Here is a 14,563-nt window from a genome sequence, read left to right on the forward strand (position 1 = left end):
TCTGATCTTGAGTTCCTTCAAATTATATTAACCAAGTAGAGCATCAGTCCCTTTAAGGGACTCTCATTCACTAAATCATTTCGTACAATATTTTTTCTGAATGAAAATGGCACTCTAATTTGTCCTCAAGTTGAAGGTGATGACTAGCATATTCGTACTTGAGTTTATGAATGTTGTGTCTTGTAAATATAAAAATGAATTTTAACCAGACTTTGTTGTTAGTTGTATTCCAAATAATCAAGTTGATAGTCAACACTCACACTGATTTTGAAGTGAAATATTTCCACTTGGAGATTTTTGAGGTAGTCTGCATTAACTGATTCAGCCTGATAACACAGACAAGTATGACTGGATTTTTTTTTTCAAACACAGTTGGTAGATATAGTGAAGAACACCTTGAATAATGCCAGTTCAATAAATTGTTGGGGTTTTTCCCCCCAAAAAAATAACTATAGATTTCATTAAACTTTGCATGTGGATACATCATGACATTGAGAAAACTATGTACCATGATCTTCTATCAATGATATCAGGTTTAAGGTTAAAGGCCACAAGAAGGCATTTTGTACTGTACTTACAGGAGCCTTGTGAACATAAACTTGGTCATGTAAGAATTTTTTATTTTGATGAAGTTTCTCATGAATATTAAAGATGGTTTCACTATTCGGCTGTTAAAAAGAATAAAAGGACAATAGAAACAGACTTGTTGTCATGGATCCCTAGAAATACTTTTTGATTAGTATCAGTAACTTCCAGAGCCTTTTCTTTTTTTTTGGTAGTCATATTTCTCGGTTTTCATTACTATTTTGCAGACATTTAATATTTCTTTTGAAAGTCGTGTGGAGACTTAATAGTAATATCTGTACATCACGTAGTGCAATAAAGGCTGGGATCAAAACAGTTACTGCATAATATGTATATTGTACTTTATTATTTTTATTTTTATGCTTTGTGTCACTCCATGAACTTGTCATGAAATAGCATTGTTTGCTAAGGACATTTTTAGAGAGGAGTAACATCAAGGAAGATTTCACAGATTGTCAGGACTCGGATTAATTTCTTTCATTTTCAATGCCCATGTTCATGAATTTTTTTCTTTTTTACTTTTTTGCAGCGTGCAAAAGGAAAGAACAAGAGCAGGTCGCATCTCAGGAAAGTCGTCCACCAAAAAAGCCACGATTAGTGTTCACCGACATCCAGAGACGGACGCTCCATGCAATATTTAAGGAAACAAAACGTCCCTCCAAAGAAATGCAAGCCACGATTGCACAGCAGCTGGGATTGGAAGTGACAACTGTGGCAAATTTTTTCATGAATGCAAGGCGGAGGTCTGTTGATAAATGGAGAGATGACAATGGAAATGATAACCGGGAAGGCATTTGCAAGAGTTGAATCTGTTCATGTAGTTTTGCATTATGGGGCGATAACTTATGTAGTACTACTTAATAAGTGTTTCATGTGCATTTTAGAGAAAGAACTGTAATTTAACATTGATGACTTCAGTCTCATGCAATTCCCGACCAAGATAAACTTTCATTTTCTTTGTTAATGGATTCTAAATATTTATGTTTACTCCAACTGTCATGTGTTGATGTGTGTAAATTCTATTTTAATCACAGATTATTTCTTTTAATTATAGAACATGGCTTTGACTCTTGCTTCAAGGGCTCAAAGTCTGTAACAAATTAGTATTAATTTTATTCAGATTAATTTATTAGTAGGTGTTTTGTTTTATTTATTTTTTGTTCAAAATATTGAGAACCATTGTGGTCTTGGACCTTAATTATTTCAGTTCATACATTCCATGAAGTTTCAAATGAACAGTTTCTGACTGCCATTTTAGATCATGTTCATTCATTTTTGTTTTATATTAAATTTATGTAACATAGATCCCATGACATATCATTTCATAGCTCATGTCTTTATGGTGATTGAATGTGTTGTATTGATCTGAAAAGGACAAAGATCTTTTTATCAATACCGGTTTCATTTCTCCTTTAATTTGCATATCTGAGGGAAAAAAGTTTGTTTTTACTGAAATTGTTTTTTTAATAAAGGGGGATGTAGATTCAGAAGAGAACACTCTTCTGTAAAAGATATCAGAACGACTTCATTCAGTGCCTTCTTTGAACCATATTGAAGAAAGCCATCTATCTCCATCAGAGAATAAATTTGTGTCACCAATTTTTTTTATAAACTATCGGAGTTTTCTTCAAATCTTTTGACATGTTTAATATTATATTTAAGGGAAAACTGATTCAGAATTTATTTTTTTGAAAAGGAAATGTTTCAGCAGTTGATGAAAACATCCTAAACAAATTTGTGTAGTTTTGAAAATAACATTTGAAAGGAAAATCAAAATGGTACATTCAGGGTATTCATAAAATTCATGTCTACATTGGAATCTAATGATAGAATCGTTATCTGCCATAATGAACAACGAAGGAATTTGATAAATAAATAAATAATGGAATGGATCAGGAGTTTAGAAGGTTAGTTTTATCCATAATTCAAATCAGGACCAGGAAAGATGAATAAGAATTGGGTGGATGACTTGCATTTTTTTAATGCTGAATCCTCTCTTTAGTTTTACGGTATTTTGGTCACCGAATTTAATGGAATCAGTTATTTTGTTTCTTTTCTTTTTTGAGATCTGTTTTTAGAAACATTTGAGTGGTGCGTGACTGTATTTTTAATTTATTTTTATTTTTTTAAAACCAGAAGTTGAGATGTTTTGAAGATTTAAAAGTTTCTTATTTCGGTGAATATATATTACATACAGCTTCTGTTACTTCTGCCTATAAGACCCAAGTTTCTGTCTATCTAAAACAAATTTAATTTTCATCACACTTTCTTGTTTTTAACTTAGAAGTTGACCCATGCAGCATGACCAGTATTTTTTAAGTGATGTATTTGCTGTGGCATTCAAGCACTTTGGTCCTGCTTCTAGTTTTCTTGTTAATCTTTCTCAGAACTCATTACTGAATATCATTGTTTGGTAAAGTGGTGACATTAGAGGTGCCTGTATTTAATGTATCATGTGCTGATACATTCACAGGTTTGAACAAATTGATCTGATACATTTTTTCATTTATCTTTACTAGAGGCAAATGAACCAGGGACCAAGATCTATTATTAAAAATTATGTGAAACAAATATATTTATGATCAAAATCTTGAGAACAGTTTTACAAATCAAGAAAAAATATCTTTTTGGTTTTTTCTTATAGTTACTTTGTTTGGTGAACATTCCATTTGTTGAAGAATTTGATCTTTGATACATTCGCATTCCACATTTTCACATTCCATAATTGTTACCATTTTGTTGCTGATAGTCATGCATTGGTGACAGAATTTAACACCTAAATCAATATTTTTAATGGGTTGGTATTGGTTAAGGCATTCCACTTTGTAGCATCGTTATTTTTGTTTAGTTAACATCAGTTTAAATATGATCTCTTAATTTGAAATCCAAAACAATCACAGGGAATTGTGCGCATGATCTTCGTGCCGATGTATATGTTTCTGTGTTAATGTGGTTGCATACATTTATTCTGTCACTAATCATATTGTTGTCTCTGTATGTTCATGAAAACCTGCAGTTCATAAACTGCTGCTTTATTATTTTTTTTGTAATTTTTTTAAAAACCCAAATCAGCAAAAAGTTTAGAAGTGTGCTCTTGTATTTTCTCCTTTAGTCTGCTGGAATCAGTGACCTTGACACTGGCTTGGACAATTTTGACTGTCTTTCTAAGCTTTTGTTTCTTTAATCCTTAGCAATTTGTATTTTTTGTCAGTAAAGGTATTTTTGAAATCTAAATCTGTTATTTAAGTGACAGTTGCTAGGAAATGCTTCTTTTCCTAAAGATTCTTGAGACAGATAAACAAAACATATATTTTCCTAACCTTGCACATAAAGGATAGATAATTTTGCAGTGCAGTCTTTAGAAGTTGTGCCTTCAGTCAGGATTGCAGAACCAATCATTTTCGCTAAATTTCTCATCATACTGAGATATTATTTATTGTATTGCTTGCAATACTTCAGACATCAGTATTTTTATGCTTCAGACATCAGTATTTTTGTCAGAGACAAAGATAGTGGTAAGGATGGAAAAACAATTTTAGTTCTTGAGAGAATAAAATTAACATGAGAACTGTTTTACTCTTGAGAAAAGTTGAATTCTGTTGATCTTAGTAAATCCCAAAATTTTCTCAGATGTAAGGCAAGACTTCTTTAAGGAAAATTTCAGATTTTACAGTGGCATATTAATCCCTAATTTCTGCTGAATGTTCTGTGAAAAAATCATTATAAAACCAAGCAAGCAGTATAACAGAAATTGAGATTTCTCAATTTCAGGACAGATTTTGAAATATTTAGTGGAATTGGGACCAGAATTTCAGGATTTGCATTTTATATCAATTCATCCCAAAATTCTCATCCTGCAGATTGTTCAATCACAAGAGAATGGCACAGAATTATAATGTAACAAACATTTTAAAACATTTTGGCTTCTAATTTGATAAATGAGATCTGTCTCTGCCTATGACATTAAGTCTTCTGGGTTCAGCAAGTATGTTTCATCGCTCTGAAATTTCACTTGTGTGCTCGTATTAAAGTTACCAGGTCACATGCCCTGCAGGACAAGTGGTCAACAGCTTCAGACTGAGTGTTTATGTATGTCTTGAGTACAAGACAAGTATCCAGAGTGATCAAGTACCACTGACATTGCACATTAAACAATGTCACAATCACGATAGCTTACGAAGTGCAATATAATCTTTGTCGCCAGATAGGTTTGCGATAGCTTTATGTTCAGTTATAGATGTAAATGTTGTGATCATCTTTAAAATTAATTTATAATCCGTAAACTGTACATAGTCACGGGGTGCAGTGTTCTTCTCGTAGCACCATAGTATGGGATTACTTTGAGACAAGATGGCTGCTAGTATATGTATACATTATCATTTATATAAATATCTGTGTTTTGAATGATGTTTCCATGTGTGTGTGTGTGTGTGTGTGTGTGTGTTCATCTTTGTGTTGCATTAAATGTGACTGACACCAATGGTGTCATTGCTTATGATTATTTTTACCGTAATAGTGCTGTTTTATAATATCAGGAAGAACACGAATAATATCATTGGACATAAAGTATACTTGAATGATGTAAGCATTTTCTTGACTATCCATTGTGCCCTGACCTCTGTAATGACTTTGGTGATTATTATTATTTTTTTTATGTATAAATTAAAGAAGATGAAAAATTATGAAAACGTAAATGTTCTTGAGCTTGACAAATTGTGAGGAACTTTAATGTTGTAGATCTGACCTGTTTTGGTCAAGACATATAAACTGGAACCTCTTTTGGGGTGAGAATCTGTATTGTAATGTTTGTATTTTTCAAATTTGTTTTTCTTTATTTTATGAGTTACATCAGTATGGATGCTACTATTATTATAAATATTATCACTATTATTATGGTACAAAATGAGGAGTATTTATTGATTCAGTGTTTTTGTTGTGGTTTGTGCACCTTTTACATAACATTGTGCTGGTCTACGACAAGAGATGACCCATGCAATAAAAAAAACCTTTTTTATCCTTTGTAAAGAAGTTAGAGGAGATAATTGTACATACCACATATTCTTTTTTCCAGAAAACCCTTTACATAATGTGTATATAATCATTCTGCACATATTGCATTGCATTGAGAATATTTCAGAACATTTTACATTGGTATCCTATCCAAAACATCATAGTTTCAATTTGAACACAGAAGAAAAAGTAAAAGACTATGGTATATTTATCAAAAATAACAGCTGTCTTTTCATATTTTCGACTTAAATAGGATCTTTCTTTTTTTTCTTTAAGTTGATATGAAATGCATTCAGAGTTCATGTAAACAAAATATTTAATATTGTCATTTGTGCTAATAAAAGTGCAATACTAAAATGGCTCTTGAATGTTTGAAGAATCAATTTTAGATCTGTACGTTTTGGTTGCTGTAGAATTTACAACAAAGCTTCTTTGTGTATGGAATATTTCTTAAATAGATGCTTCAAATAAAATTTCATTTCTAATATCAAATTTATGTCTTAGATCGAAGATCAAAGAAATAAGACCAATATTAACCTTAAATTAATGTCAGTAAAAAAATTAGTTGATCCATAACTGTTTATAATGATGGTTTTAGAAGTTAAAATTTTATTTTGTATTGTACAAATTGAAACTTTGTATTTTGTGATTTTTCTACTTACCTTAAAATATTACCTTATCATGGATTTTTTCTTTAAAAAAATCTGCAATTATTTTTCCAGTGTAATATACATTTTGCAACAATATTAATCTTTTTAGACACCATATGTATTCGCTTATAAGTCTGATCCTCAACAATCTGCATTGACCCTGATCTGCCAGAGCATTATAGAATGGCAGATCAGGGTCTGTGTTATTTGTAGTTAGACTTGGCTTGTACACGAGTATATACAGTAATGGACTCATTAAATGTTAATGGACAATTCAAACTGCTATGAACTGTATGTATAATCAATGTGATTAAGGTAAATGTTTAAAAACTACTTAAGTATTTATGGCTCCTCAAAAGTTCATGTGCTATCTAGTTAACGCTGGTTGATCTCGGAGTTTAGATACATCAGGCCTAAACCATTTTTTCTTAGTATATGGAAGTACATAAAGTAATTCGACAACTAAGTTTCATGGAATTAGAGTTATAAAATAGTTTTTCCAGGTATTGTAGTTTGAAACCCTAAAAAGAGTAATGATTGTGAAACAAAAAGCATTTTTTCTTTCAAGTATAATGCACTCCCTCACTATATAATGCTTTGTTAGAACATTGTCCCTAGTAGAAGATGGATAATGTGGATCCCATTTCATTACGCAGTCATGAAGTTATAATGCACTTCACTAGAAGGCTATTATCAACTCAATAGCTCCCATAGCCTGCATTAAAAAAAGAAACTAGTAGGTATGTGTGTGCATCTGTACGCGCGTGTGTGTGTATGCTTGTGTTTTTTTCATTTAGATAAATCATACATTACAATTGCTTTTGAAGAAGTATGGAAACAAGTATACCATCATACTAAAATAGTATATGGTAAAAAAAAAATAATACTGTCAATTTTTGTTTTATTACAAAGGTACAAGGTACAAAACACTGGTCAGCTTGGACATGCAGACATTTGTATGTTTGTAAAATAAATTACAAAGATTCATTTTTATGTGTGTGTGTGTCCATACTAGAATTTGACTCTTGAGATCATCCAGAATGTTTGGGTTTTTTTGTTTGCCATTTTTAGCTTTTGTTACCTTATTTATTTATTATATCACAGAGGTTTAAGGCATTGTCATGATAACTTATCATAGTCACCAATTTGTACATGTACATTAGAATAAATAGATGTAATAATTAAAAGATATTGCTTTTTACCCTGTCAAGTAAACCATGGACACCTTTCCATAATTTGCAGATTTGACTTTTTCATCTTAGTATTCTCAATTTTTGCCTTCTGAAGCAACATCCTTGTTAAAAAACCAAGTGGAATCTTCCGAGTGTTCATACAATTTCAAATGGAACAATTGTCCGTAATTTTCCTTTTGCATTTATCTTTGGCATGTCTGCTTATTTGTGCATCTATTACCTTTTTTGCATCACTTTTGAAACTTGAATGAAGACTTTTTTAAGATTAATATAATTTACATGTTCATATGTTTTTAACCCAGCCAGTCTTGTGCAGTCTGAATTTTGATATAAACAGAAATTTGTTCTTGATGTAATAACCAACAGTTTTTACAATACATTTAATGTCAGCCTTCAGTTTACTATTTATAGCAATGGACTGAAGCTGAAAAGTTCAATACTGTGCAGCAGTAAAAATTGTCTCTTGAAATGACAAAAAGAAAAAAAGATAGCTGGAAATGTAGCTAGTAATTTAGCTGGAAATGTAGCTGGTAATTTAGCTGGTGAATGGATGACAATGTGAAGGCTTAATGCAAAGTTTTATTTTGTAGTAATAGTACTTTACAAAACTTAAGCAGCATAAGATTTAGTAATGAAGCTTTATTTGTTGGACAATGGAAAATTAATTTGCCGTGTTCTAATAACTAGAAGGGATAGCTCTAATTTTATTTAGCATGGCTGCCATCAAGAAATATGTATTTGCATTGATGACAATGTAACTGAATTTTTAAAACCGCAATTTGACATGGTTTTATTTTTACACTCGAAGTTAAGTTAAAAATCATGGGACTTTAACTTTTTGAAGAAAGTTGAGGGAGTAAAACAGTCAACAAGTGCCAAAATATTTTTTTAAAATTTAAAACATGCAGGAATTTGTGCATAAAAGATATAAATTCTTTGAATGTTTAGTTGCATTTGCTGTGGAAACGACCCCAACCTTGCAGCAACCTTATCTTAAAAGCAACTTCCTTACTAGGTTCAATATATACAAATCATGCTTATACATTTTTCTGTTTTTTAATAGTTGATAGTACAAAACAAGGATAAGTGACTAATACCAGAAAATACAGCAGTAGTTAACAGCAGTTGAATATTGCAGTGTTTGGCAATCTATCAACTTGAGCTTGACATCATGTTTACACAAAAATTGGCTTGAGCTACTGCAGACATGAAATTTTATTCCTTTTGGCCATGTACATACAGCAGACTACACACAATACAGACTGGTGGTCTGCTGGCTGTCTTAGCTTGCTGTTTTGCATGGGATATAAATTAACCAGTTTTGCAAGGAGTTGCAGCTGGGAACCATTCTACTTTACAAGAGATCTTCAGTCTTGGTATGAAAAAAAGCACTTTTGAATCTCTTTTTTTTATATGCTATCCAGTAAAACTGAAATGAAACAATAGAGAAGAAAAGATTGTTTTAGCAGTAAACAGATTCAAAAGTGTTGGGAGGTGATTATTAACCTAACCAATTTATTTTCCTGCCATCAAACCACCTTTCACCAGATTTTCCTCTGGAATTTATCATGTGTACTAGCTACCTCATTGATTTGTACATACCACTTGAAAAATTCTTTCTGTCGTGGGGGTTTTTCGTTTTTTTTTTTTTTTTTTTTTAAATTTAAATTGATATGTAATTAAGTCAGCCTTTTAGCACATTTTTAGCTCATCCATGTCCAAGTGAGAGCATGGTATGGTCCTTCATGTAGCCTGTACCATGCATCCATAAATAGTTGCTATTTTAAACTTCACAAAAATCACATGACTTATTTCAACAAATTTAGCAGAGTGCAAATCTGCTTTCAGATATGACATAACGTTATAAAAATATAGAAAATCTTGAAGGGGCTTCTAAAACAAATGCACAACAGAATTTGACCAATTAGAGAAAAAAAAACTTTAAAGGGCTTTCAGGTTGGTACGAGTAGTTTCTGATTTCATTAACTATGAACAGAGATACTAAAAACAAAAAAAAAAAACTCTTTAGGGCTTCTCAAAAATTGTTTTATAAATGTTTGAATAATTTGGGCAGAAATAGTCAAGACAAAAAAGGCTTTCAGATTTATATGAATTATCCAAACCTGGCAGCAAATATGCCTGCCATTGCCAACAATTGAGAAACCTTTAAATGGTTTCTGCTTTGCAGAATTGACTAAATTTAATCTAAAACATCCTCTTATTAATGGTTTTTAACTTTGTACAGATGTTGCTTATCCACCCTAATTATGGCCACCCTGACTAAAATGCACAAGATCTTCAAACTACTTGTCAAAACTTACTGTGCAGAATTCAACCAAATTTCACAGAAAGTATCCCAACATTAAGGCCCTCAAGGGTTTTCAGATCTATACAGCGATGCTGATCCACTTTAACAAAAATGGCAGACATTACTAAAAGTAGACAAAACTTTATATGACCCTCAAAAACTGCTCAGCAGAATTTGACCAATTGACCCAGATTTCTTGGCCAACTGCTTCTGGATTTGGCTGTTATGCAGATGTCAGCCAGGAGAGCAACATCAGGCCCACTGGAACCTCTTCTTGAAAATTGGTTACTTTGCATACTGCATACTTAACCTTTAGCTTCTACAGGTGAAATATATATCTTTTTGGCAAGATTCAGTTCTGAGAAAAATCAAATGGCCTACATGTCTAATGTTTCATTATTATTTATGATCTTAAAAAATAAATTCTCATAAAGAATACAATTTTAAGAATAAAATCTGATATGTTTTTATTGTATAATAATTTTTGTTATTGTATTTCAGATGGTTGTCTATAACATTTTTTCCATTTTGAAGGCATGAAATCCTTGGGGTTTTTTCTTCTTTTTTTATGGTTTGAATAGTTTATTTGCATTTATATTTTGTCTGCATTTTACACACAATTTGATGTCAGCTTTGCTATGTGAAATCCCTTCCTGGTTTATAAGCATAATTCATGTATCCATGATTATCATGTATTTCATGGATTTATTTTTTAAACATTTGTTTACTGTATGAAGCTTTCGGTTTTGATTTTTTTTTTTTTTCAATTTAACTTTTGCCCAGGAATCTGGGGTTGGGTGTAGTGCCATTACATTTCATGACTAGTTAATTTCCAGAGGTAGGATCATTACATGTCAATTTATACACATGCTTTTTATTAGAAATCTCAAAATAATAGCTTGCCACTCTCATAAGTGAAAAACAACTATAGAGCTTATGATAATTTGACACAAAAAGTCAAGAAAAATGTCAGGTTAATGATGACTATGATATAATCTTACCTTAAGCTGGACCATCTCTTTTGTCAGCCATTTAAGGAAAAAAAAGAAAATAGACACCAAAAAAAGGATTGAAAAAAGATAGTTATAAAATGTATTGCCACTAAGTTTAGGCCTCTGTTTGCAAGAAACTTTAAAAAAGTTTACTTTGTTCATGGCATAAACGTGATGTTTGCTATCACATGACACATGATTTGGCATACAGATCCATTTGTATAGGATTTGGTCTATCATGTGGCAGTCTGCATCAGCATTTGTTTAACAGGGCAGTTTTATAATTCTTCATATGTGTATGGTTGTTCATCAGTTAAATGGTGGGAGTTATTTATAATCGTAGGTTCTAGTGTGTTTGATAGGCACTAATTCACAGTATTGTTTGGTAGTATTGTATTTTTAATTTATTAGAGAGTGATCACGACTTTTTCAGGGACAATGACTAGTTTTTGGGGGTTTGTTTTATAGCTTTTAGTTCAGTTTATTTTGCTTTTAATTAGTTTACTGGGTCTAAGTCAAACTACAATTAATGCCATATTGAACTAGTCAGCAAGTCCCGCCATGTACCCATAAACTGTCCATTCCTATATTGTGCAATATTTATATCATATAAATTTAAGACAATATGTTTTGTTGTGGTGCAATTTTTGTCTGTAACCCAATATTTTATGTAGCAAGTTGTGAGTGTTGTTGTTAGTTCTTAGATTATGCAATGTTTTATTTTTGGATCCCCTTTAAACTTGCTTACTTTTGATTGAAAACTAGTAGTACTCTGGCGAGAGTAGCTTTTTCTTTCATCTGCATCATAAATATCACTATGGTATAGTATTACATTTACTATGTCTGGTTTTGACTGTGTATCTGTCTCATTTTCTGTTTCTCTTGTACCAACTTTGCTATTGCATTAGATTTACCAGTCTGTTCTGTGTTGTTTTGGAAACACACAGATATGCAACACTTATAGACCATGTACCATATTGGATAATAAAATAGTCACTGACAATATGCTTGTTTTATGGTGTTATACTTTACTGCTTGTTCATGTGCCAGCTCTCTTTGACACTGAAATCCTACACCTTCATTCTTAGCAAAAAGGGGGTCTAGGTGAGAAACATCGGCATGCAGGAGTGGATGGGATTTATACATATCCGGCAAATAAATACAACTTTACTGAATTTAATCTTGTTGACAAAATAATCACAATCTTCGAGTTTGTTTCAGTTTTGTAGTTTATATACTCGCCTTCAAGTCCAATCCAATTACAAACAACATAGATCCAGATCTTCTGTCGCACAATGCTTAGGCGGGTCAGAGTCTATGTTGTTTGTTCTTTTGATTACTCTTAACAAATTGCATAGACCCAGATCTGCTGGTGCATTATGTGGCATCAGATCTAGGTCTTTACATTTGGTCTCAAAAGGGAGTATATACGGTATTCACTCCATGCATTTGAAAATGCTTTATTTCTGTTTGAGAAAGTTTACTCCAACAATTATGACATTTGTTTTAACCCTACTTGAGGAAAAATGTAAGTATGGTTAGTTTTTTTTTTTTTTTAAACGGGACTCATTGCTTGTTTTTTGTGTAGTCTCGGGATGAACAGCTTTTGAACAAACATTTGAGGTTCGTTGTGCAAACCACATGAACATCGTAGGAGTATATAGTGGAACCTTCTCACACCAGTTTTGCATTTGGGTCAATTTTTTGGCTAATTGGGGTGTTCATGTTTCATAAACACTTGTGATTTAGAGCTGATTTGCGCTGCAGTACACACATTTGCAGACTACAAAAACAGGTGCACACATTGTTATGCACTTTTGCTTGCATTTGTTACCTTCATCGAAAAGTCAGATGGTTCAGCAATACGTTTTCATTAAACTTGTGGTATGAGAATGACCAGGCAATGATGAAGTTGTATGGTCTTCTTGGGAACATTTACCTCAAAGCAGTATCAATTGGACAAACGTTTTTGGTCCATATTGGTCTTGGCATCAAGGGTGCTGATTCAGAATCTAAAGCAGACGATGTGATATGCCACTTTTTTGACATACATGCTGGCCTAACTGTTGGCTTTTCAGTGATGGCTGTGGATGCACAATGAAAACTATGATATCAATCCAATAGATCGTACTAATCGGGTTCACTCAATGAATATAAAAATAGCCATGAAATAAAAAAACACTTTTTATGCGAGCTGGAATCCTGCAGAAATGCACTGGAAACTTATAGCAGATGGCAAAGCGTTCACGTTGCACAGTAGGAACATACATCGTTGAGTTTCAATGAAGGTGTTACCTTTTTGCAACTGTGACAAGAATCCATGTTTCACGTGTGGTCATTGCTCGCTAGTTTCATGCCTGGATGGGTCATTGGAAGGGGTGGGATAAGTTAAATAACTTCAGTGGATCATTATGTATAATTCTGCCAAACGTCTATGCATACTAGGACTAGAGTTCCTAGATACATATTATAAATAAAAGCATTTTATTTTTAAGTGTGTGTTACCCTGACATACAAATATTTACACTCTCAGAGATGTCCTTACTTCGATGTGTAATAAATTTAGCTAATTACAGAGAGAGAGATGCAGCATGTAAATGCATACCGACGAATAATTTATACAAGTTTGGATGTTTAGTGCGGTAAAATGAATGAACAGCTCTGACACGTGAAGTTAGAACAATCTGAAACTGATTTGCAAGTTCCATTTTCTTTTCATTTAAAGGTTTTGTTATTCGGTTACCTGTTAAGGCCAAGTAATTTTATGATAAAATCCTCCATCACCCGTCATCCTCAACAATTGCTTGACAGTATTTTAGAGGCCATAGCCATTTTGATAAAACTTGGAATATAAGCTTATATCATCAAGGGGACCGCTCTGGTGACCTAAGTGGTTAGAGTGTCCCTCTCGGATGCGGGAGGTCACATGTTCGAACCCCGGCCGAGTCATACCAAAGACTTTTAAAAAGGGTAGTTGCCTCGCTTGGCCTCAGCATTAAGGGCTTAGTGTTAGGACTGGTCGGCCTGGTGCCAGGATAATGTGACTGGGTGGGACATGATGTCACATGTCTACGGCATGATGCCACAATGCAAGACATCACTATAAACTGCCACACTGCAGACAGACATCGTAGCGTTATGACTGAAAAATTGTTAAATCTACATCAAAAATCCAAATCACACACGCACACCTATCAAGATCTCTGACGAGTTCGATAATGAACAAGATCCACACGTGATGATGAGGTGATCTTGCATCTTATTAGCCGAGCATGTTGCAAATTTTGTAGGTCATACTTCTCGTCTGATTTGGATCAAACATGGAATATAAGCTTATATTAAGATCACGCATAAGTGAGAGAATGAGCGAGATCCACAAGTGTTTATGAGGCGACACTGCATACAATATGGCTCAGCTTGTTACACTGTGGAGGCCATATGTGTGATACACTGTATAGGGGGCGTTGTTTCGTTTTGGTTTGTTTGTTTTTTTTAGGCATAATGGATGCCATGTTTCTTATTCAATTTTTATCATACTTGGAATATGAGTTTATATCATCAATAACTCACACGAATTAGATGATAAGTAAGATCCATGAATACTAATGAGATGGTCTTATGGATTAGTTCACTGTGGAGACCATATTTCTGGTCCAATTTGATCAAACATGGAGGATAGGCTTGCATCGTACAGATTCCAGACATGTTTGATTTGGCATCTGATGTTAGAGCTTGTGAGCCTTTAGCAAATCGGTTTATGATCGGATTTTAATTAAAATTATGAAATAGTCTTTTTATATCATCGAGATGCCGTTTTTTTTAATT

The 14,563-nt window shown here is 32.9% G+C and overlaps 1 protein-coding gene across 5 annotated transcripts in view; it reads left to right on the plus strand.

The window, feature by feature from the left end:
• The window catches only part of LOC149785103 (one cut domain family member 2-like), a 95,441-nt gene that overhangs the window by 67,185 nt on the left and 13,693 nt on the right, over positions 1 to 14,563 (plus strand). For 4 of the 5 annotated variants that reach the window (XM_089978864.1, XM_089978866.1, XM_089978865.1 and 1 more), the window contains one exon: positions 1,115 to 11,743. The exons of the other annotated variant lie outside the window; for it this stretch is intronic. In XM_089978864.1, coding sequence (XP_089834990.1) covers positions 1,115 to 1,392 — 278 coding nt within the window. In that variant the 3' untranslated portion in view covers positions 1,393 to 11,743. Of the gene's footprint in view, positions 1 to 1,114; positions 11,744 to 14,563 lie in introns of those variants that run through there. 5 annotated transcript variants of the gene reach the window in all.

The sequence above is a fragment of the Sinohyriopsis cumingii genome, chromosome 13 (genome assembly GCF_028554795.1).
Source record: "Sinohyriopsis cumingii isolate HCF-2022 chromosome 13, ASM2855479v2, whole genome shotgun sequence".
Taxonomy (NCBI): domain Eukaryota; kingdom Metazoa; phylum Mollusca; class Bivalvia; order Unionida; family Unionidae; genus Sinohyriopsis; species Sinohyriopsis cumingii.